The sequence below is a fragment of the Cyanistes caeruleus genome, chromosome 3 (genome assembly GCF_971803275.1).
Source record: "Cyanistes caeruleus chromosome 3, bCyaCae1.hap1.1, whole genome shotgun sequence".
Taxonomy (NCBI): domain Eukaryota; kingdom Metazoa; phylum Chordata; class Aves; order Passeriformes; family Paridae; genus Cyanistes; species Cyanistes caeruleus.
This window is the reverse complement of record NC_141703.1, coordinates 6735149-6759133: the sequence shown is the minus strand read 5'-3', so window position 1 is coordinate 6759133 and position 23985 is coordinate 6735149. Positions and strand designations below refer to the sequence as shown.

Genomic DNA, 23985 nt, shown 5'->3' with positions numbered 1-23985 from the left:
AAGGGCAAAGTCTCCTTTCTCTTGGAAGGAAACAGAAAGCAAAGGTCAGCATACCCAAACTACCACATCATTGTCAACATCTGCTCTAAAGGCTCTTATTTTGATTGGTAATAGTTATAAAAACATGCTAAGAACCATCCAGGGTTGGTCCTATCCACTGCACAAACACAGGAGGTTCAAGTCAGCATGATTCTGTTGGCAAGGATGTGTTTGTTTTTCTATTGTGAGTTTTAAAATTACAGTAGTAATTTTTCCCAGAATAATCAAACTTAATATATTTTTATGTCACATTTTTTTAAATTATGAATAAACTGCTGGCGCAGGGTAATCAAAATGAATTATTTTGTCTTACCACCTCTCCTGACCCCTCAACTTTAGATTCCTCTGCTGCCATTCTCAAAATTTCCAGAGGAAAAAGCCAGTCCTTAAAATTGCAACATGCACCTCAGTGGTCAAAGGGGTCTGGTATCATAGAGCCACTGCTAAATCAGCATGTCAGAACACAGGACTTACAAGGTGAGAAAAGTGTAATATTTTGCTGGTAGGTTTTTATTATAAAATCTCATGTACATCTATGGTGTCACAAATAGACTATCAGTGTTAGCAGGAAATGGGGAAATGACTCCCAGTATTTTATTCCATCAGTTAGCTGTTGTTATTCCATCATCAGGATCTGTCTGGAGTGACACAGAAGTGTATCCAGATCAGTAATTTTATAATCATAACAGGTTACAGAGGATACAAACCCTTTGCAGATTTCTCTGAGTGGAGTCTTTCTCATGATTAATGCCCAAGAAAGCTTATTGATGGATTCCTATTGATTTTAATTGTCTTTGCTTAAGGTCCCAAACCCAGAAACTCAATTTTAAGAAATCACACCAGATTTGCTACGAAGCGGTAATGTTATAGAATACTAAAACTGACTTTTCTGAAGGCTGCAAATGTTAGTCATAAATCAAATCTGAATTCACCTCAGTTTTACATAAGCTTATCAATATTAATTAATTTTCTTGTCTTCCATTATTGCAGAGTTTTATTAATACAGCTACCTTAATACATTAATATTGGAGAAAGAAAATCATAGGACATCTCTGTGCCTAAATGCTCCTTTTAATTTAAGCATGACAAGCCTAAAGATATTTTTCCATCATTTATTAATTTATTACATGAGTGCAAAACCTAAATCATGCAATTATGATTAATACTCTGAAAACACTTACAGTCCTAATACAGGACTTTCAAAACAAGGCATTCAATATTTCTTAGTTAGTGGAAGAATTTGAAATTTTCACTCCTCACCTTTGGAAGCTTATCTCTTTTGAGGAAATATGGAACTATATCCCGGCCTGAGTTTTCTGGTAAAACTTCTCTTATATCAATAGTATCATCTGACAAATAATAACGAAGAACAAGTTCCCGTGGGCCAGAAAGCCGCGATTCTGGGTCATTCCACACACAAGAAAACCCTAAAACTTGTCCATCAAACTCCAGAAATTGTTTCAAAGTGTCAAAGCGCTCATAAGGGTGGAAAGGATTCGTGCTTGCCAGATGTCTCTGGTAAAGGAGAAATTAAGAGAAATGTATTTTTAATTATTTACTCCTAAAAACAGGATCACAATTGCATAGTGCTGTCTAACCTTAGAACATGGGTTTAGGATTTTCAAATGACACCACACCATTACAATACATGAAACACAATTTATGCCGTTATCAGAAAAATATTTATGGGGTTGTTGTGCCCTCAGAAAAAAAAAAATAAAAACATGAAAACAATTCTGGATTGGTTTTAATCCTTGTTTTTCTTGAAACAAGGTCCTCTAGATCAGAGAGTTGTTAAATTATGTATAGTACAGATCATATTTTCAAGAAACTGCCTGTGGTAATCAGAAGACTAAAACACCAAATAGCATCACTCTTGCTGATTTACTTCCTTAAAAATTATTTCTTATAGATAATGTGGTCTAAAGAATCAATTCATTATTTTCCCTTTGGTATTTTCTGTTGTTCAACGTTAAAACACAGATTTTTAACTTTTGATTCATGTTAAGCAGTTGCTAGGTACCATGGATGTTTGTTCTCCTCTCAAAGCACATCCAATAGGTCTGATAAGGAACAGCAAATGTTCAACTAAAGATACTTTCCAGGTGATGTGACCTATGACAAGGTGCTTCCTGCAGTCATGGTTCTTACAAAACCAGTAGCACTGGGCTCATCTGGATCAGGATCCAGTCCAAGGACTGCATTTCTATACTGTTAGTTCACATATATAAATGGGGACCTGAAAAGAGTGTTTTTCCTAAGTCAAAATCCACATGTCCAAAGTCCAATAAAAGGGACTAGTTAATCCTTCTCATCTACAAAATTGCTTCCAAAGAAGAATGGTGAAACACATTGATGAGACAATGTAAGCTGAACTGTCTGAAGAGAAAACAATGTTGACTGTGGACAGTTTATATAGTTGCCTAAACTTCTCTTTATCCAGTAACACACCTTCTGGCCTTAAAAATCTGAGAGGGAAAAGGCCCATTCTTTCAGAGCATCAAATCTAAAAATAAGGAGAGCAGAACCAAGTTATTTACCTTCCCAGTGCTCTGTTTCCTCCTTCCTGACCCTTGAAGATGCAACAGGCAACCAAGCACAGCCACAGAACCAGGTAACACCATTGTCATCCATGGAATACCATCTCAAACAATACAGGAGAAATTTCTTCATGGAAAGGGTTCTTAAGCATTGGAAGGGGATGTGGTGGAGGCCCTATCTTTGGAGGTGTTCAAGGAACACCTGGATGTGACACTCAGTGCTCTGGTCTGGGTGACAAGGCAGGGGATTGGTCACAGGTTGGACTTGATGATCTCAGAGGTCTTTTCTAACCTAAATGATTCTGTGATTCTCTGAAATATGAGTCTAAATGGTTTACTGCACTTTCCACTGGCCTCATTTTCTGTCTCATCCCATTCCTTGCCTTCCTTCATACCTTCATTTTCTGGCCATGTACTAGCAGTCCAGTGACAACCAATTTAATTTTGCTCAAAGTAGTCCAGAGCAATCAAAAAAAATAACCTTCCACAAATTAGGCACAGAAAAGTGAAAGCATAATGTGGCCAGAATCTGCTAAATAACTTTTCTGGAATTCCTCAACAACTGAGAACATGAAGACATAGATTTTAGTAATTTTTTTGTCTTCTGAAGGTTTTATTTCTCAAATCTTTTTCCCCTATCCATCCTCTTTAGGGACCGACATGCCAAATTCTTGAATGTATTGCTTGTTGTTAAAAAAAAAAACTAAAATGTAAGTGGGTTATGCAGTACCATACAAAATGTTGACACAGTCTGTCAGTATCAAGACAACTCAGCATGTGTTTATATACACAGCTGTTACCTACAGGGGCTGAGTAAGGGAAAAGAAACCCATGGCCAGGCTGAGTCACCACAACACAAAACCAGATGTATTACAAATGCTGCTTTTCACTGGGGGACAGCACAAGCCTGGCAGCAGAAACGAAACCAACTTGTTGGCCTGAGAGTGCCTCAGTGACATGGAAATTGTCCTACATATCTCAGCCATAGTCTCCTTCCATTACTGCTGCTGAGACCTGCAGCAGTTTCCTTACTGTGAGCACTAAGGATGCCACAGACACGGAGTATTTGCTGCTCTCAAAGGACCAGGCTGGATCTGTCACAACAGGCTGCACATTGTGGGCCAACAGACCTAAGAGTCAGGTCAAGTGCCATTTGCACTCATATTAATCAAGAAAAACAGAACTGAAAGAAACTTGTCATTCTTCCCAACAGAAAACATCACTCCCATTACTACTCCCAGATGAAAACAATAAATAAATAAATTAAAATAATAAAAAAAAATATTCCTGCAAATGAGAATCCAGAGTTGAGAGAATCTAGGAGTCATGAGACTTCTGGAGGTGTGTATGTTTGTGTATATGTGTTCCCAGACACTTACAGAAGAGAGTGGCAAATAAAACCTCACAAGTCTTAAAACTGCAGAACACTGTTTTTTTTATAGCAGAAGAATTTGCTTTACACATGTAAAGAGCTGTTAAAAACATGTAGAGATGAAAGATAACATAATAATAGAAGAAAGGAGTCTGCAGGAAGCCATAGTTAGGCTGGAACAATAATTCCAATTAGATCTTCCTTTAAACACTTTAAAAGTGTTTATTATCATTAGATTAGCTGAAGCAAAATCATAAGCAGAACATGTAAATTACAGTAGAATATGTAATAGGTACACTTTTTTTATTTCTTTTCAGTTTAATACTGAAAGGTTTCTATTATTTTTCCTAATTAATTTTATTCTGCTCTAAAAGGTGTGTGAACACATCAAGCGAAAATTATTTATATAGTACAATGAGCTACATACCAAAATTTTTAAATCCAAGTTTTCTCTTGGGTTTTACTATGTTGAAATAGCTAATTTCTATTTGATATTAAGGAAATAATGTGTGTAATGCATATAACTAATATGCATTCAAATCAAGTTTTAGTCAAATCAAGTGCTCACTACTGCTGCCCCTGCTGACCTTTTCCCGCTCTGTGATGTATGGATCATCTGGAAGGCTTGTAGGAGGATTTAATCTGATTCCTATCTTCCTCAGGAAATTTTTTGTGTACAGGTCACAATCTACAATCTTATATTTTCGACCATAAAGGGTTATTTCTGTGTTGATATTGAAATGATACATAGTATAGAACTGATCCTCATGAGGAGATGGAAGTGGAATCTGCTGCCGTCGAACAATAGTTCCTGTAAAACAGAATAAATTCATGGAATAAATAATATTGGCTTTAAGGATCCCAATAGAACTAAGTTTAGAGAAGAAAAAACCTGCCGTAGCAGGGAAAAAAGTATGACATCAAACTAAACTTCCTTAAGGAGCATATGGAAAGTAGAGAGAGCAGAGGTGATTTGGGATGATTGCTGGTCTGAAGCAAAGAATCCATCTCAAAAATACAGAGCCAGGACCTCACAACCCACAGTCTAACAGAACATTATCCAAAAGAGAAAGGAGAGAAGGAGAGAGGAGAAAAAAAGAGATATTTTAACTTTGACAAAGTAATCACATACTTAAATTTTCTTATTCATAATCTCTAAATGAAAGGACAGTTATCCTGTCAGCATTGCATTTTATTATCTTTTGAAGATTAAACACATTAAAAGACAAGGAAACTGCTATTGACCTATCATCTGTAAACTCTCAAATACATTGATGAAATGGGTGATGCTTCAAAAGTACTCACAGCTTGTGAGCAAGAGACTGGAGCATCTTTCATATGAGGAAAGGTTGAGAGAGCTGGGTCTGTTCAGTCTGGAACAGGGATGACTTGAGGTGGGGAAAAACCATCAAAGTTTATAGATACCTGATGGGAGGGAATGAAGAAGATGGAGCCATGCTCTTCTCCATGGTGTCCATTGACAGGATGAGAGCAAATTAAAAGATACAAAATTCCAGCTGAGCACACAAACCCACTTTTTTACTGTGAGGGTGATCAAATACTGGAACAGGCTCTCCAAAAGGGTTGCAGAGTCTCCATTCTTGGAGATATTTGAAACCCAAAAGGACATGGGCCTGCCTGCGCATCTGGCTCCAGCTGGCTCTGTTTGCAGCAGGGGCATGGACTAGACAATCTTAGGGTATCCCTTCCAACATCAGTGATTTAGGGATACCACAAATATTTCAGAAATAACTTACAAGAATTTTAGAACCAATTTAAGGGGACCTGGGGAGAAAGGGGATAAAGAGAGGCAGAGAAGAAGTGAAAAAGATACCACTGTGTGCTTTGTTTGGCATGTGAAGGGCTTTGTTCCTAGGTTAGTCCATGGAAATTCTTTATTGTTCATCTCCCTATGGACCAATTTGTATGAAATACCTTTCTTTACTACATTATCAGAGTTATTTCTTAAGTTCTAATTCCTACAATGAAAACATATCCTTAATTTTTAAGGCGAATAAAGCAACAAACCAGATTTACTTTATGTTCTCATTAAAATAATTATTTAAGACCCATTCATCATCCTCATGTTCCACATGTTCCAAATCCAACATTCTGGTTACTGACCTTTGACTGTAAAATAAACTTTAACCTCTATCTGCTTAAACATATTAAACACCTATTTAGGATGTATTCTCATGAAAGATGTTAGAAAATGTGGGAAATTGCACATTTTAATGGGATGTAAAACTGCATTGCATTAGCTTCAACAAAAAACATATACTTTAAAATATTTTACCTGATTTTGGCTAATTTTTAGGTCAATCAACAGATAATGGGGTAAGTCACAGCATGCAAATTCTGTTGAATCATCACTTTAATTAAAATATAATGGTTGATGATTTTCTAATATGAGGTGTTCTCAGAGATTATATTCATCTCAGATTTGGTGAATAAGCATCAGCTTGTTTTTCATATCACTTTTAAGGGTGAAACACACATACCCATTTTGTTCTGAGGGTGAAGTAATTCTTTCCTAATGGAAAATGTCTTGTAAAGATAATATCTCTAGCAATCCTTTGCTTTTATTAGGTATCACTGTGCCTGATGTACACATGTAGAGGGTACATTTCATAATGCTGAATGTGAAATTTAATAAAACCTGATAAGCTGAGGTTAGGTCTCATAATTTTAAAATTGTTCTTCCTTCTGGAAAATAGTAAATTTCATCTAGAAATTTGTTGCAAGCTGTTGAAGGATCATCTGAATGTGCAGTTTTCTGGTTGGTTCAGGATGGATTGCTATTTCTGATGGTTCTTTGGTTGTCAGTTTATTGAGCAGGATATTCTACTGCATCACCAAGCACAGATTGAAATATTTGCATCTGGTCAGCATAAAGCACAAAGCTCTGCTCTACCGTGCTCTTGGAAAGGGAGTTGAGGTACTGCTTTTCTCTGACAGTGGTGGTGGCACTGAGCTCCCACACCATAATTTGTAGCTGATCTTCTTTTCTCTTGGGATTTTGGATTATTTGGCAATCCCAGCAGCTGCTTAAGGAGATCTCGCTAGTAGTGAAGGCCTTTTGACAACGAAGCTGGGCAGCAAATGATTTGGTCTCTGCTGCTTCTCTTCTCTGTAGAAGAAATTAAATGGTACCCAGTTTCCTCAGCACAGCTCTCTGACTGCACAGCACAAGACTGCATTAGAGAGAGGAGAGGAATGAGTAATACCTGGAGTTTGTACATGCTCTGCTTGCACAGAAAGGAGGAGAAGCCACCACTATTATTCCTGCAACACAAAGGGTTCATCCCAATAAACAAGGAGGCTTCTTACATTCACTTATTCTCCCTTCCAGAACATAGCAAGGTCATGATTTGGCCACCATCAAATATGGCAAAATCACAATTATTTCAAGGCCTTGGGGGAGGCTTAAACTCTTAGATAATCTGTTATATTGGAGGAGCTGATGCAACTTCACTTTCCCACTTGTACTTTCCTCTTCAGCCAGCCGGCCTTGGGAACACAGCCAGGAGGCAGCTCCACTCTCTTTTTCAGCTGGCTGACCTTGGGGAAACCAGCCAGCTGCTCCACTCTGCTCTGGCTTGCAGGGTCTGGATTGCACTGGAAGCTACAGCCAACCCCATGGGAATAGAAATGACCTTTTGATAATACAGTATCAGCCAGCCACAGTCCTGTTAACTGGGAATTATATGTACAAAACACTTGCAACTGCCATATCTAGCCTGGCTCTCTATGGGAGATTTTTTTTTTATATTGAAAGAGTAATTATCATTCTGGTTATGGAAGAAGCATTTGGAGTTTGTTATGTGGTCAAATTTACCATCCTTCTCTCCTTATCTTGACTTGGGCCTTGTGCACTGTGATTGTCCTGCTGTTTCTTGCTTTGATTCTGGTTTCTCAAGTTCAAGGTCTCTGCATTCCCTTCTCAGTACAGATTTCTTCTAATGTTTCTAATATTTGCCAAATAGCAAGGCAGTATCCAAAATTAAATTAAGTTTAAATTTCAGCTATTTAGTAGCAACCTTGTAAGTCCAAATTCATGTTGAAGTACAGCACACAATTTCATAAAGCAATTTTTAAAGTCACTGAAACATTTCCCACAGATCATTTACTTCATTGCTTTGAGATTTTGATCAATGGTAAAAGAACATTTTCAGGCTTTTTTTTTCTCTGAAGCAAATTTGTTTTAGTTTTGTAAAATCATAACTGAACTTAGAAATTCCTTTGACCACTGTTCCTTCAGCAGATCTTCCAGCAGTCTGTAAACCTCTCCAAATTTCTTTCCACAAAACCACAAGCACTACAAAAGTACAATGGGAAACTACTGCATTTCTCCAGTCCCACCATTCATGGACACCCATTCAGACCATCAAAGTCTTATCTGTGGGTTATGGCACAAGCATTGGTAACCCCATGGCCTCAAGGCATTCACCAGCCAAGATAAGATCTGCCTTTGATCTACCCTGTCACAGCTCTACCTTCTCTGCTGGAAGGCTCTCGAAAACAGCCATTCCAGCTGTCTGATTTACATCTTTTTTGACAGGGCAAACATCCAAGTTAAGGTGACCAGCACCTTCTGCTTTCAACAGTTCAATTCTACTTTATCCATCACTGGCTTTTGCTGTTCCTCCTTCACACAACCTCTTTCCTGCCACTGCAACTCTCCAATTCTTCACACAGACTGAGCCCATCCTGCTCCTGATGTCCCCAGGCATTTTTCTTCACAAACCTGTGCTCTTTTGTTCAGTGCAGTTTGCCTTTTAGCAACCTAAGGTCTCCTACAGCTGAATTCTCCTCTACAAATCTCTGGAATTTTAATTAACTGAAAAGCTGTATTTCAGCAGATGTGCAGAGTGCAGCATAATGGTCAAGATCCTGAACTTCAGTTCAGTTCAGCTCCTCACCCTGTTTAGACCTTTTCTGTAAGATCATGGGTAAGTTTTCATTCCTTTGTGCTTCAGTTTACCAGCTTCACAATGCAGACAGTTACACTCCTGTTGTTCTTGGGCTTAAAAATTCCCAGTCAGGATAAAAAATATGAACAATGTAAGATAGATAGAAAGATAGATAGATAGATAGATAGATAGATAGATAGATAGATAAAATTAAAATAAAAGAGGAAATAGAACAATTCTTTATTGAAAATGGTAAGACTAGCAGTTAATGATTTAATATATAGTTTTAAGAAACATTGCTTCTGTATTCAACAACAAATATCTAGAGCCTTTAACATAATAACTTTGTCATTGGTCTTCAATTACAGAGCAAGAAGTCAAACTCCAAGTGCATGTGAGTAGAGAATCCTCTGATAGGTGTCTCCATCAACTCTTTCACTCTACATCATATTAATATCTAGGACAACAAGAATATTTATGTAGATGTTTATGATAAAGTATAGGCCCCATATCTATGCATCAACTGTGAAGCCCAAACACCTTCCAAATAGTCCTTGGGCCTTTCAATCTACAGTTTTTCTTCCTTCCTAAACACAAACAACACACAGAGCTTCCTTACCAGCCCAGGTACAGTGACAAATAAATTAAATGCACTTTTGAGATCCTGAAACATTTGATTTTAATCCATCAGATTAATATGTTGCATATATATATATATATTTATCCCACAAAGTACTCCAACAATCTCATGGAGACTTTGAAAATATCCTTGAATGGAAGTCTGTGAAAATTTTTGTTTCTCTCTAATACCATTCAGTCAATTTTAGGTCCAGTATCAAAGGTGATTCCAACAATCATTAACACAAGATACAACCAAGGAAACAGGAGGAAATTGTAGCCTTCCTGTCACTAAAGGAACAGGACTAGACTGCCAGGAACATTAGGGTTGAAGAGGCAGCCTGCACCACCCATAGTACAAAGACAATGAAAATAATTCCTTCAAAGGAATCAGCTTTGAATTTGCTTGATCCTGCTCTAAAGAACCTGGCTTCCACCTTCTCTCTCAAAGGCATCACCTCTGTCTCTCTGTACTTCCTTTATCAGTGGACATTTACTCTAAAGCACAAACCCCAGAAGCAGCTGCTCCCACTCTTGGGACACACAAGGAAAACCTAAACACAATGATGTCTCCCACATGTTACATAAGGGTGCAGGGTAGGGGTAAGAGAAAGAGCCCAAACATGAGAAAGCACTTGTCCAGGTAGGAGCAGGATGAGGTTTCATTGCATTCAATTTCAGTCCCTGTTGATGACCCTACAAAACTTCTGGCAAGAACTACTCAACTACTCGGGGACAGCAGCACCTGAAGTACTGGTTTAAGAGATTCACAGGCAATTTTATCCCAGTCCTAACAGTAATGATGCACATAACACCTTTAAATATTATCTTACTCTGTAGACAGAGAAATTGATAGCATCTGCTGATCTGAGAAAAGAATAGGGTAGTTAAATGGTTAACTTATTTTTGAAAATTGCTGTGCTAAGAATGTATAAAATGTACAAAACATCTTTGGGGACTGGGAGGTGCGGTCATCCCAAGACATCCTGCTTCTCTGGATTATATCCCTTGAAAACTTTTAATTCTGGCAGTGACCCATAAAGACCAAGAAGCAGCAGCTGTGTTCCCCCTCTGCAACAGGATGTTGACTGCTAGATCACATTTTCTTAATATAAACCAAGTCAAATAATACCCCAGTAAATCAGCACAGTAAACCCTCCTCCTGAAGTCCTCAAACTGGTCCCAGTGCAGGGATGTGACACTGAGGCAAGGCACCTTCTCAACTTAAGAGGCATCAAGGAAGAATTACTGTGCCCAAAGCACTTTAATCATAAAAGAACCAAAAACCAGAGACACAAAAGACTCTTGTCTTCAATAATGGCAGAGACACTGGAATAGCACAAGAACAATTACAGAGCTGCTGCCACAGAACTCCCCGTCAGTGCCAAGATGGGAGGAGCCAGGCTCAGGGATGGCGATCTAGAACACAAATTGTTTTTGCAGAAGCGACACAACACTGACAAAGACCTTACCATCATATGATTTCAAATTACTACATTAGAGAAAAAATTGTATGATTGAGTAGGGGAGAGGATTCAGCCTTATATAGCCCACATCTTGAGAAACTAAGACAATAAAAATATTCACATCATTCTCTGTAACAAGAAAATTCGGTTACACCTGTGCATTTACACACCACTTTAGCTATAAGAACTCACATTATATATCCTTTGGAATGGACCAAGACTGTACTGAAGAGAGATATAAAGGGGAGAAAAAAGGGTGCCAATAAAAACAGATACCTTGATTTATGCCACTATTTTTCACTATGGGCTCAATCACTTGAATTGTATCATCTTCAGGGTAGAAATATATTTTACAGTGTCTGATTCTATACAGCTCTTGATTTTTGTCAGGCACTTCTTCTTCAAAATAAGCATCAAAACACAACACCTATTAAAAACAATAAATAAATATAAAGCAGCAAAATCCCCAACACTTTTGCAAAATATGTCAAATAAACTTGTATAAGTAACTAAATGTATGGATTTCAGGAGGTAGATTTATTTCTCAGAAATGTAAGACCAGAAATCCACATTAAAGCACATAAATCTAAAATTCTTTGCTTGGCATTTTTATTATCACAACATCTAAGCAGAGATGAAACTCTAAAGTAAAGAAATAAATCAAATACAAAACTATCAGCAGGTTGCTTGGAAAATCTTCCAAACAAAGCATTTTTGATAACACAATGAGCTGCCTAGGTACTGAAGCAAATTTTAGACTGCTATTCAATGAATTACTAGAAAATATAGTACACGATGACAGCAATGGCTTTACCATCAAGGTAAGTGGAAAGAGTTCTTTTTAAGCATATCCTGCAAGTGTTCAAATGAATGGTACTGAAGACTATCAGATAGAAATGACATTTTTCGGGAGGCACTTACAGCTTTGTGATATTGGCATTTCAAAACTTCCCTGCTTCTGCAGTTCAGTGAGTGAGGAAATCTCACAGAGTGTAGCAACTTCTCTCCATGGTCTCTAGCAATAGCAATGATGAAAAAAAAGAAAACCCTTCACAGGGTAGGTGCTCACTGGCCCTCATGCCTGGAGATCCCAGCTCAAACTCAGACACCATTACACAAATTTTGCACTTCTTGATATCAGTTTTTAACCATCAACACCAACGTCAAAGGAACGTGAGAGATGCATCTACTCCCGAGTGCATTATCTAGCAGGATGCTTGGTTTAGTAAGTATGTGCAGGAAGGCACTAATTAAAACAGGTTTCCATCCTGTCCCTCCAACGTATTTGGGTCAAATCACTGTTAATTTATACTTTATTTTCCACACTGATTATATTTAATAAATGAAATTACCTTTACTCTTGATTCACAAGACAACCTGAAGCACTGAAAAACAAACAATTTAGCTGTCCCCTATGTTTCAACAAGCATCTAGCAGAGGATGAGTTGGAAATGTTTGAAATCTGATAAGCTGGCTGAATTCCCTGCATGACAGACACTGGTTAATAGTGTGCACTCCTTTTGCACGTGCCTTTGGGAATCTCAAAGTGCCTCCATGAGTACTGATGGCAGAGATTTTATAACACCTCATACACAAGAACAACCTCCTTTTGGAAAGAGAGAAGTAGCAGCTTGCCCTGAGCACACAAGAGCCATCCTGTGTCCTGCTCAGACTTCTCTCAAGCAGGTTAAATGCAAGATGAGAATAATTCTGTTTCCAGAAATTATTTCAGAGGCTCAGATCCCACTGATTTTTGGCAACGATTGAAGAGTATGACAGACACATTTCTGACATCAACTTTCCTGCACTGTGATCCTCCACCACTAGAAAAATAATATTTAAATTATAACCAAATGACATAACCATTACCTGTTAAACCTGATGGCATTAGATCTTTACACAAAGGAATCTAGAAAACTCAGTTATAGATTGTTTAATTAGTACAATATGCAAGTTTCTGAACAATGTATAGACTTGAAAATAAATTTAAAAATTAATACTTGCCCACATTTTTTAACTGTGGATTTCACTGTTTCATGTATCAAACACAAAAGCACTGGACAAAATATGTGACATACAACAAAGGCAACACAAACTGTCAACCTTGAACATGTCTTCCTCCTTCCAATTGTCTAAACACTGGTGTAGAGTTCCATTTTTGGTGCCCAAATGATCTTTCCTGGCCTCCAGCTACTTTTCTGGAACGACCAAGAGCCCTGTATAAATCTCCTGAACACTCCAGGGGACATAAAAGGTACTATGGTAGAACCACTGCATCCCAGTCGGAACATCTAGGGCTTCAACTGACAAGGACCAGAATTTCATTCCTCATCCAGCTGCTGATAAGCCATGAAATCACTGGAGACATGGAAACTTCTGCACCCTCTTGTCCCTATTGTGACAGTCCCACTAGAATAGGGACATTTGATGAACATACTGTTCAAGAGCTCTGTTTCACCACTAACTGTTCTTAATTTTGTCAATGATCTCTTCTGAGAACAGTTGTCTCACGAGACACCAGCCAGGCAAAGCAGTCTGTTTGCACAGAACTCCAAACTCAATCACATCCTTAATACACTGGATTTATTTCTTTCTCTGAGCACACACCTATGCCCTGGTTTATCCCATTTGAAGAGTTTGTGCAGGTTCTTTTGCACTCACACTTTATTCTCTTTATAATCTTATCAACATGCTAGTGTGTGACTGAAATATATGCAGCACCCAACTGTAATTTTGCAGATCAAAGCAGATGATTTGGGAAGCGTGAGGAGGGGAAGGAACGGAAATGAAGATGACTTACTTTTCATTTTGGAGCAAAGTTAGTCTTAAAAATACTCAAAATGTAACACTTCCTAACTTGAGTCTCATCTGCAGTACAGAACTATAAAGTTCCCATCCCCACTCCTTAAAAAATTAAATGTTACCTATGAAAACCAAAAATACCAAATAAATAAAATATTGAATAAACTCTGTAGCACTTTGCAAAGTGCCACAAAGTTTCCCTGGCACCTGTGGTAGTCAAATTATAAACATCATTTCAAGCCCAGGAGGCCTTGTGTGTGTACTTAATCATAGAAGAAATTAAATTTACACCTGTTTCCTATTAGGCAGGTGAAATTACTAAGACTACTTTTCAGCCTACTTAATAATGAAGTTTTTTTTGTGCCTGTCCTTCTTCCAGTTACTATGGTATTATTGAAGGTCAGCAGCCAAAGTGGGTAGAATTTTAACAGCTTACATTTTAAAAGATAAACACCTACTCAAACCATTTTTCATTAAGTGCATTCTGCTGAGTCCCAAACTGCAGGACAGAACTGCATTCCAGGCTCTTAACTGGGGGAGCTAAATTAGTTGGATAAGTACCCTGTAACAATCTGCCATTAATTCAAACCCATGAGCCCTCCAGAGGCCAATTCTGAACCTGCAAACTCCTATCCTGGACTGCCCTGTGCATGCACAGGTGGATTAGACCAGAAATGGCCAAAGGCCAGCAAGCTCCTGTCACCAGCCAAGGCCAGGACCTGATGCTCACTGGAAGATCTCTCTGCCTCCTACTGAACCCCTCGATTCCACAGACTTGGATCCAAGGCCTGAGGAGGCAATATACCCCTCTTTGTTCCAAGAAGGGAGTAGGAAAAGCAAGTCCAGGTCCAGCTGAAGCCTTAACACCTGGGCACACTGGACCAGGTCATACCCAAGCATGGTGCTCTGTGAGTAATACCAGGGATCTCAGGGGCAAAGCCGACCAAAGGCACTGAGCTGTTCAAACACTTCACATTTTCTTGTTGTGCTTCTGCTCTGCCAAAGATGAATGTGTAATTGTACTCCAATTACCTGCATGGCTTCTCTTATAAAGCAAAAATTATGAGATTTGCCTTTCTTCCCAATATTTAAATACCATAATTATTTAGTCATGCAACATTTCTGCAATCTGCTGAATGATTCCTTTTTCTAGATCATTTTCCTTCCCTGATTGTAGTCTTTTTGCTTTAGAAATAAAACATCTCTAAGTAGAATTTAATGTGAATTTAAACATGGCAAGCAACAACGTGCTACAATATTTCTGTCATCACAAGTTACATTTATTTGTTAACTCTCTAACTTTAAAGGTGTCACTACATTCTCGCAAAACAAAACAAACAAACAAAAAGCAAAAAACCAACCAAACTAAAACAAACAAGCAAAAAAAAAAAACAAAAAAAAAACCCTAATTTTAAATTTTTTAATTCCTGTGTCTGTATCAGATATACTCAATTACACAATAACAAATCATAAAGAAGTCCAAAACAGGACTTTGAGCGTACAAATATGATGGCATGAATCCCAAGTATGTAGCACTCCACTGAGTTTAATGATTCCCAAGTGCCCATGCACACTTCCTCCTGGACTGGAATTTACCTTACACTCATTCTTACCAGATTGCCAAGTAATTCCCTTACTGTCATCATTTTCAGTAAAAAGGTATATGCTGCCCACTCCCTTATTTTTGTTAAATCCTGTAGGAGATGTATTCCAAGACAGAAACATTTTTATATATTTCTGTATGGCATATGTTTATATTAATTGTCCAATATATTAACATAATTAAAAAAAATACCAACCACCACTCTTTTTGTCTATCTAGCAGCTTTTTTTGCATGCACAAAATAATCTTCTCAAATATCTAACTAATGGAATTTCATCCTTATACACTGTCATATTGTAGCTATTCATAAAAAAAAAGGTTTTCTATATACCTGCTTGTCAAATGCTATCCAAGAAGGAGGACTGCTTCCTATTGCTTCAGGAAACATCCTGTTGGTAATTTTCAGGGTCTGACCAGGTAACAGCTCACCTCCTGTTCCACGTTTATTGTCAAACAGCATAGGAATATTATTGGCATATCCAAAGAGCTGTGATCTGTGGAACTTTTCTCTCCCAGTCTGTCAAAAATGCAGAAGAAAAAGAGAAAAAAAAATTTCTGTGTGCTTGTTTTTAAATCCAGAATAGCTGACGATCCAGGCAAGGAAGATTAATCATGCAAAAGTTTCTTTATATTTACTTTACATACAGACTCTAAAAACCTGTAAAAACTGGAATGCTGTGAGTGAAGTGACATTTCTCAGTGGTCAATTTGCCAATCTTATAGATAAAAATGGAATAATATGCCAGTAATTTACCTAGGCTGAGAGACTGGACAGTACTAGATATTTATCCCCCACACTCCTTCCCTGCAATAAGGACTCAGGTACGTGGTAGAGAAAGAATCAAGTCACTCTCAAGAACTGCTGTGAAAGGTAAAAGGGAAAGGCCTTTTCTACAGCACTCCAGAGGACAAATGGAAACAGTTCAGCAGCACTCAGAGAACAGCCTGCTCTTGTTATTTATGTCAAAGATCTTATTTACACTTGCATCCCTGAGTCAAAATAAATCCCTCTGTACTAGAATACACTTGAATTTTGGGAGGCTGGACATGAATCAAAAGGCAGACATTAATTCCATCTGGGAGTATTTCAAAAGAAGATCTCTGTAGTGATTCCTCTATATTATTACTAATTTTTCAGGCAATTAAAGATGGAATGCTTAAAAATATAGGAACAACCAATAGCAAAGAAAACCACCTTCCCCACTCGAATTTCTTGGCTAGAGCTGGAGCCAGTGTTCAAGTGACACAGAAAAGCTTCTGGGCTCACATAAATGTCACTCCTGTCTCTGGGAATGTCCCTCCTAATAGGCTGCCTGCTTTGCTGGCCAATTCCCTGCACTGGAGGCAGCTGGTGTGAGCTGGGCTTGGGCAGAATCCCCTAATTACTCCACACATCAGTCTTGTAGAAGAGAACAGGGAAATAGGAAATACCAGTGGAAAACTCAACTTCCTTACATGAGCAGCAATCTGACTTGTTATCCCCTCTCACTCTGCTATTCTTCCCTTTCTTGCCCTCCCAAATCCTCAAAATACTTTATATGGTTAAGCAGAGAGGGCACCCTGCACTACCCCCTGGCACATCCATTAAGGGGAGAGAGGCTCTCAGAGCTGTGCCCTCCCTCACCTGGGACTGGGGAAGCATGAAGGAAGATGAGGCTGAAGTGGGAGGAACTGATGTTATGAGTGAGAAAAGTAAAGGTAGAGGAAAAGGCTGGACAGCAAAATTTTTCACAGCAGCACCTGGGCAGGATGTCAGTAGAGTAGCAGACAGACAAAACTGCTTCCCCACTCCACTTGGAAGACTGGGCATCATTGCTTATCACATGCATATGTGTAAAGCACTACTCCCTCAGAAGGTGTAGACAGTTCTAAGTTAATATCATAAATCAGAAAATGGTATAAATACTTCTTTTCATGATGGCAACTTTCAAGTGCTCCAAGAAAACATAACCCACTCCCAGCAGAGCAGTTCTGGGAACAAGTGCAAGCAGTAAAGCTGCAAAACCTGAAAGTACTCAAGCAGCTATTTCATTCTGCCAGTATGAAAGAGGAATCTGAAAGGCAAGGAACCAGCCCCATGGAACAGAACTATCAACCCCAGTCTGTAGGAGCTCCTGCACATTGGGGATCACAGTCTGAACTGTTCACCTGCCTCCTGGTGCTCCAAATCCAATGGCACAAGACAGAGTGCTGCTGACACAAATGGCCCAATCACTGCTTCAGCTTAACCTCGCTTAAAATCCTTTTGCACACTACTTTTGCAAGGACAGCAGTAAGAAAAAGAATACTTACTATTTTTACAAATCATTATTTTTAATACCATGATAATCAATGGCTATATCCTTGCTTAGGTTACAAAAAGCTGAGCTAGCCAGTACCCTTTGAAACAGTTATTGCAAAGGAATAAGGTTCACATACTGGGGTCAGAAACAATCAGAGCTATGGAAGCACATCCCCAAAGGAGACACTTTAAAGGTAACCAGCTTTTTGAACAAAGGTAGATAAAAGAGCATGCAGAAAGTATCATAACTTAAAGAATAATACAAAGGCAACAGAAACTTACTGCTCAAGATATAACTCAAGAATAAGAGTTACTGAATAAAAGAGAAAATCAATAAAAGGAAGTGCTTGTATGCAGACTAGGAGCTCATAAGTCCCCCTACCATAGAGCATTGCTCTAGCCAGGAATTTAACCAGACACATTTGCAGGAATGATGCCCAAAATTAAATATTTTATATCAGCACAGCTTTGTGAGCTGTGATATAAAATGTCATGCTTCAGTGTGAGCACTGACATTTAGGTATCACAAGCAGAGCTTCATGTGGTCACCCCACCTCTCCCACAAGAAGTGAGGACAGGTTCTCTCCTGGAATCTGGAACAGCCAGGCACTGACAGGGGCTGGCACCTGCTTTGTAACACATCTGCACTAGGGATGGTTTCTTCTCTCTCCTTTGGGTGCTACTCAATTTCCTTTTGTTTCTTTTTTTAAATAATTTTGTTCCTCTGTAAGCTGAGAAAGAGCTGGGGAGAAGTCATAAAGGAAGGGAGCTTTCTGCATTTATCAGTTCAAATGTACAATAACCACAGTCAAGCTGAATTTTAAAAGGGAATTTTCTAGGCCGAAATATGATTTATACTGAAGGTGCTACAGAACAGATTCACTTTCACAGCAAGTATTTAATTATTTTCTCTCTATTACCAAAGCATGTGTTAGGGAGAAAGGCACAGTTAGTGAAGCACAGTGAGGGTGGCAGTTTTTTTGAGCAAAGGAAAACTTTTCATGTCTTCAAAACTTCTTCTAGAAGTATTTGCTGTTCATATGTTTTTGGGGTTTAGCAGCAGAAGTACGGCAAAGTGTTCAGCAAAGTAATCCAGGTCTGACCCTGCTGGAATTTCCAGAATTTAGGGCTAAAATCACAATATCCTTACAATTTGATATTAAAAATATATGACAAAACAGTTTAAATTCTGTTAAGAATCTTTTGTGTCATTCCTGTAACTTTTTTAGGGTTTGACAAAAAGACTATTTTAGATTCCTAATCATACAATTACTTTTCCCCTTCTTCCAAAAAGCACCTAAATCCATAGACAAAACAATCTCTTCTCAAAATCTGCATAGATAATTCTTTAAAAAAATCCAGAACAACAAAAATAGAAAGTTTAAGAAAAAGATTTGTTATAATTAAGGATCACAAAAGAGAAAAAACATTTGGGAAATTTCAGCTAATGAACTCAGACCACATCTGGCCTAAAACAGTGACAGAACATGCTACCTCCACACTGAACGACCTCCAACAGAAATCTTTTAGAGAGCAGGGAAAGAGCTTGAATGTATCTGCCGTGCTAATGCAGCTCGACTGAACAGGCTGGGGATCTGCTGAACAAAGCTGGACATTTCCTGTGTGGTGAGCCTGGAAAATATTGAGGATCCACTCAACAGTGACAAATACAAAGGTCAGGGTTCTCTGACTTCAGCTCTTTGCAAACTCAGCCCCTGTGGTCCTCGGGGAATGCTGCCTCGTGCTGGCTCCGTCTTGCTCTGTAATAGAGTCACAGCAAACTCCCCAGGGAGCTACACATTCCAGCTGAACCAAACACGGCTGAAAATCTCCCAGCACAGCAGCTGGGAGCCCCTCAGTGAGTGCCTAGAAGCCACATTTTTAACTCAGTCCCAAAGGGAGCTATGGCAGGAGTGGCAGCACAGTTCTGTACCCAGTATCAGTCTGTAAATTCCCACCTTGAGAACAGCAGCTGCACCGTGGATGTCCTGCTCAAACCCTGTATCAGGATGAACTGTGGCATTTCTGAGCTATTCTAGGCTGCTGATAAAGTCTCCTGGCTGCTTCAGCTAAGTGATAGAAATAAATGCCAATGCCACACACCGTGCCAGTCAAATTCATGTGACTGATTTCCAACCCTTTTATCACCCCCTGCTTGCTGCAGAGGTCTCAGGATGTTCAGGGGTTAAGTGGTAGTGGCAAAGAAGGAATGCCCTATGACATTGTTGCCAGCAACTCTGGTGCCACTCTAAAACAATCAAGAAAGATTAATCAACACCAATAGTGTGGATGAGTACAGGAAAGGCATGGATCTATTGCAGCAGGTCCAGAGGAGGGCCAGAAAAATTAGCAGGGGGCTGGAGCACCTCTCCTATAAGGACAAACTGAGAGAGCTGGGGTTATTCAGCCCAGAGAAGAGAAGAATCCAGGGAGACCTTACTGTGGCCTTTCTTTAAGGGGGAGTATAAGAATAATAGGGACAGACTTCTTAGCAGAGCCTGTTGCAACAGCACAAGGGGTTATAGTTTTCAGTGAGAGCTGATGCAGGCTAGGTATGAGGAGGAAATTTTTAACAATGAGGGTGGTGAAACACTGGGACAGGTTGCCCAAAAAGGTGGTGGATGCCCCATTCCTGGAAACATCCAAGGTCAGGTTGCCCTGAGTAACCTGATCTAGCAGGTGTTCTGCTCATGGCAGGGGGATTTGCCTGGATGACCTTTAAGGCCTTTTCCAGCCCAAACCATTCTGTCATTCTGTGATTTCCTGGAAGGAAAAACAACGGATGGATCAAGGAAAGGGCCCAAAATGCAGCCATAAGGGGTAGCCACAGGAAGATTCAGGTTTGGGGGCTGTGAACAGACAGAGATCTGGGGGAGCAGGGCTGAAGGGCGGGAGGTAGTGGAAGGGGTTCAGGGAAAGATGGCCAGGGAAAGAAGAAAGGCCAGCAGGCACACTTATTTATAAAGAGGCTGGCAAATGTTCTTGATCAAGAAAAACTAATGACCTGTTTTGTGGGTTACAGAGCAGCAGAAAATATGTCAGACAGGAAACACAGAGATGGCCACAGTAGCACAGCTGAGGGGAATTCCAAGCAATAAGCAAGGAAGATGTGGAATTTCTACTGTGCCACTAAAGTTTCAACAGATTTTTTTTCAGTTTTTCAAGGATATCATTTCCCCCTGAGATCTATAAACTTATTGTCCGATTCTCTAAGAAATGTCATGGAGGATTGTTGCACAGAATTTTCTGTCTGAGAGGGATTTCAAACATCAGGCAAGAAAATATGCTGGGCATCCAGCACTTGGCAAATCTGACCCATATGAATACGTGTTTCTCACCCTCCTCCTTTGCTGCTGACATAGGCAAGGACATCCATCCAGTACCATAAGGAGCAACCATCCCTGACGTTATCCAGGCTCCAAATCCACAAACTTTTTCTTGCAGTAATAGAGCAAACCTTTTATATGCTGTGTTTCCATCAGGTGCTCAAAATACCTGTATTGTTAGATCTCCTCATCACCCACAAACAAAAAATCACAGGCACTGCTGATGAGCAGCTGATCTTTGGACTTCTTTCAAAGTGAAGGGTTTGGGTTTTTTTTATGGACTTCTGTGTACACAAACTACTGTAATTTTGATTTTGAACACTACCCTAAAGCTCTGATTTTCTGGAGGCAGCCCAGACACCTTATTAAACACATCCAAAGTAGACAGAAGACACATGTACTCCCCTTCCATGCCTTCTGTGCGTCTACAGATGAGGCAGGTGGAAGCATTAGGAGCAGAGACAAGAGAATTTCACTAGGAGCTGTAACAGTAATAGATGGAATTAATACCCTTAATTATAAACCAAAGGTTGATAGGAACAACAATCCCCTGTCCCTTGGGCATCCTTCTTCAGGGAATGTTTTGCCACTGTTGTTTCTGTGGAGTAAGTGATGCTGGTGATGCTCACAGTCCTGACAGGTGGAAACACTTTCTTCCTTTTCAATATATCTATAGCAGGGATACCTTTTTTTTCCTTTAAATATGCTATTCCCAGCCTCTCATTTGTGGAGGTGAGTTGTCATTATTAACTCCACTGTTTCAAGGACTGACAGAAAGAGCAATCTGGAGCCCTAACAAGGGTCTAACCATGGTTTTATAATGTTGTCTTGTGGCACTTTGTGACAGCTTCCACACCTTTAGTTCTCATAACATACTCACTGTATGCACTTCAGCATGGAGTGCTCAACACTCACTGTCAGTAACTCTTCCCAAACATGTGAAGTCAAATTAAATCAATTAAGTTAAATTGAAGTTTGGAGAACAAAAAACCACAGTTGTCCCTGAGCTGAACTATTCTGCTTCCACCCAGCCAGGTACCAATGGCACACATCTATTTCCAGGGCTGCTGATACACCCACTGAGCAGCCACCTCAAGTGTTACACACACAACCAATCCTTAACAAAAAAAATCTCAGTTCAGCAAGAGACCGAGTATACACCACCAGATCTTTTTTTTATACCCCTTCCAAAACAACAGCATCCAGCTGTTTCCAGGGAAGATGCCTAAAAGATCCTCACTGTCTCTAGGCAGGGCATGCAAGAGGTCCTGTTTGCACACACCTGTGCAGTGCTGACACACAGAGTGAGGCTGGGAGTCCACATATTACAACACAATTTCATGCTCCCTGCACCTGGGCAGCTTTGTGTCTACCTGTCTCTTTTCTATCATAGAACTATAGAATGGCCTGTGTTGTAAGAGACCTTAAAGATCATTCAGTTCCAACCCCCTTTTCATGGCTAAGGACACCTTCCACCAGACCAGGTTGCTCAGAGCTGCACCTAACCTGGTCTGGAACACTTCCAGCAGTGGGGTATTGATGTGTTCTATGGGCAACCTTGGCCACGTGTTTATACTGTGAAAACAACAGATTCTCTTCCAGCTATTTTAACATTTTTAAGAATGTTAAAATACATTGTTTCATTTGCCTCCTGAAGGCACCAGCTACAGTGCTGTGCATGAACTGTGCCTTAAAGCCTTGCACTGCTTCATACTACAGAGTGTATTCATCAAATTCCTAGCTATCCTTGATGAAAAATTTTGAAGTAGTGATGGCAGCCTTCTCTTTTGTTTGCTGTGATAAAATTACCATCTTGTCTATTTAGCCTGTATTAATAGTATTGGCAACCCTGAAACAGCACATCAGCATCCCTGTCATTGCCCTCTCTGGCAAAGCCATTTTTGGTTTATGTAGAGGGCATCTGTCTCTCCCTGTTTAGCTCTATTAGAGCTGCAACAAGAGCTCAGACTGCCCCAAAGCAGTCACCAGATCACAGGAGCAGTGAGGTTGGAAAAGATCTCTGAAATCATCGAGTGCAACCTGTGACCGATCACCACCGTGTCACCCAGCCCATGGCCCTGAGTGCCACATCCAGCCTTTCCTTGAGCACCTCCAGGGACGGCGGCTCCACCGCCTCCCCGGCCAGCCCGTTCCCATGCCTATTCAGCCTTTCTGGGAAAAAACTCCTCCTGGTGTCCAGCCTAAACTATCCCTGACGCAGTTTTAGCCTCAGCTCCGCCCGTCCTGCCGCACATCACCCGCACCCCGCCGCTGAGGCCGGGCCCGCACCAGGCCCGCCTCGCCTCCACCTGCGGGGCCGGCAGGAACGGCCCAGCCCCGCCCGGGACCGCCCCGGCACAGCCCCTGCGGCCCCGGAGCTCCGGGACAGGGCAGGAGGGTGGGCAGGAGAGCGGGCTGGAGGCTGCCGGGGCAGGCTGGAGGCTGCCGGGGCGAGCAGGAGGCTGCCGGGGCGGCCACTCACGTTGCGGCGGCGGGAGAAGCCGGGCAGCAGCGGCAGCGCCATGGCCGCCCCTCAACCGCTGCCGCTGCCCGGAGACCGCGCGGCCTGACGTCATGCGGCCGTGACGTCACGGGGCGGGGAGGGGCGCGCGGGGACCGCGGGGGCTCATCCCGAACCGACCCATCCCGAACCGCTCATCCCGAACCGACCCTTCCCGAACCGATCCTTTCCGAACCGCTCATCCCGAACCGACCCATCCCGAACCGACCCTTCCGAACCGACCCTTCCGAACCGCTCATCCCGAACCGATCCTTCCCGAACCGCTCATCCCGAACCGACCCATCCCGAACCGACCCTTCCGAACCGCTCATCCCGAACCGATCCTTCCCGAACCGCTCATCCCGAACCGACCCATCCCGAACCGACCCTTCCGAACCGCTCATCCCGAACCGATCCTTCCCGAACCGCTCATCCCGAACCGACCCATCCCGAACCGCTCATCCCGAGCCGACCCATCCCGAACCGCTCATCCCGAGCCGACCCATCCCGAACCGACCCTTCCCG

At 40.7% G+C, this 23985-nt stretch overlaps 1 protein-coding gene across 6 annotated transcripts in view; it reads right to left on the bottom strand.

Moving 5' to 3' along the window:
• EFHC2 (EF-hand domain containing 2) overlaps positions 1 to 23777 on the bottom strand; it is a 56096-nt gene extending 32319 nt beyond the window's left edge. The window contains exons 1-5 of one of the 6 annotated variants that reach the window (XM_086879628.1): positions 23704 to 23777; positions 15685 to 15870; positions 11225 to 11375; positions 4539 to 4762; positions 1300 to 1554 (exon numbers count right to left, since the gene is read on the bottom strand). In XM_086879628.1, the coding sequence (XP_086735754.1) occupies positions 1300 to 1554; positions 4539 to 4762; positions 11225 to 11375; positions 15685 to 15813 (759 nt within the window). In that variant the 5' untranslated portion in view covers positions 15814 to 15870; positions 23704 to 23777. The other 5 variants (XM_086879624.1, XM_086879626.1, XM_086879625.1 and 2 more) reach the window with 5 other exon arrangements.
• Positions 23778 to 23985: the final 208 nt, after the last annotated feature.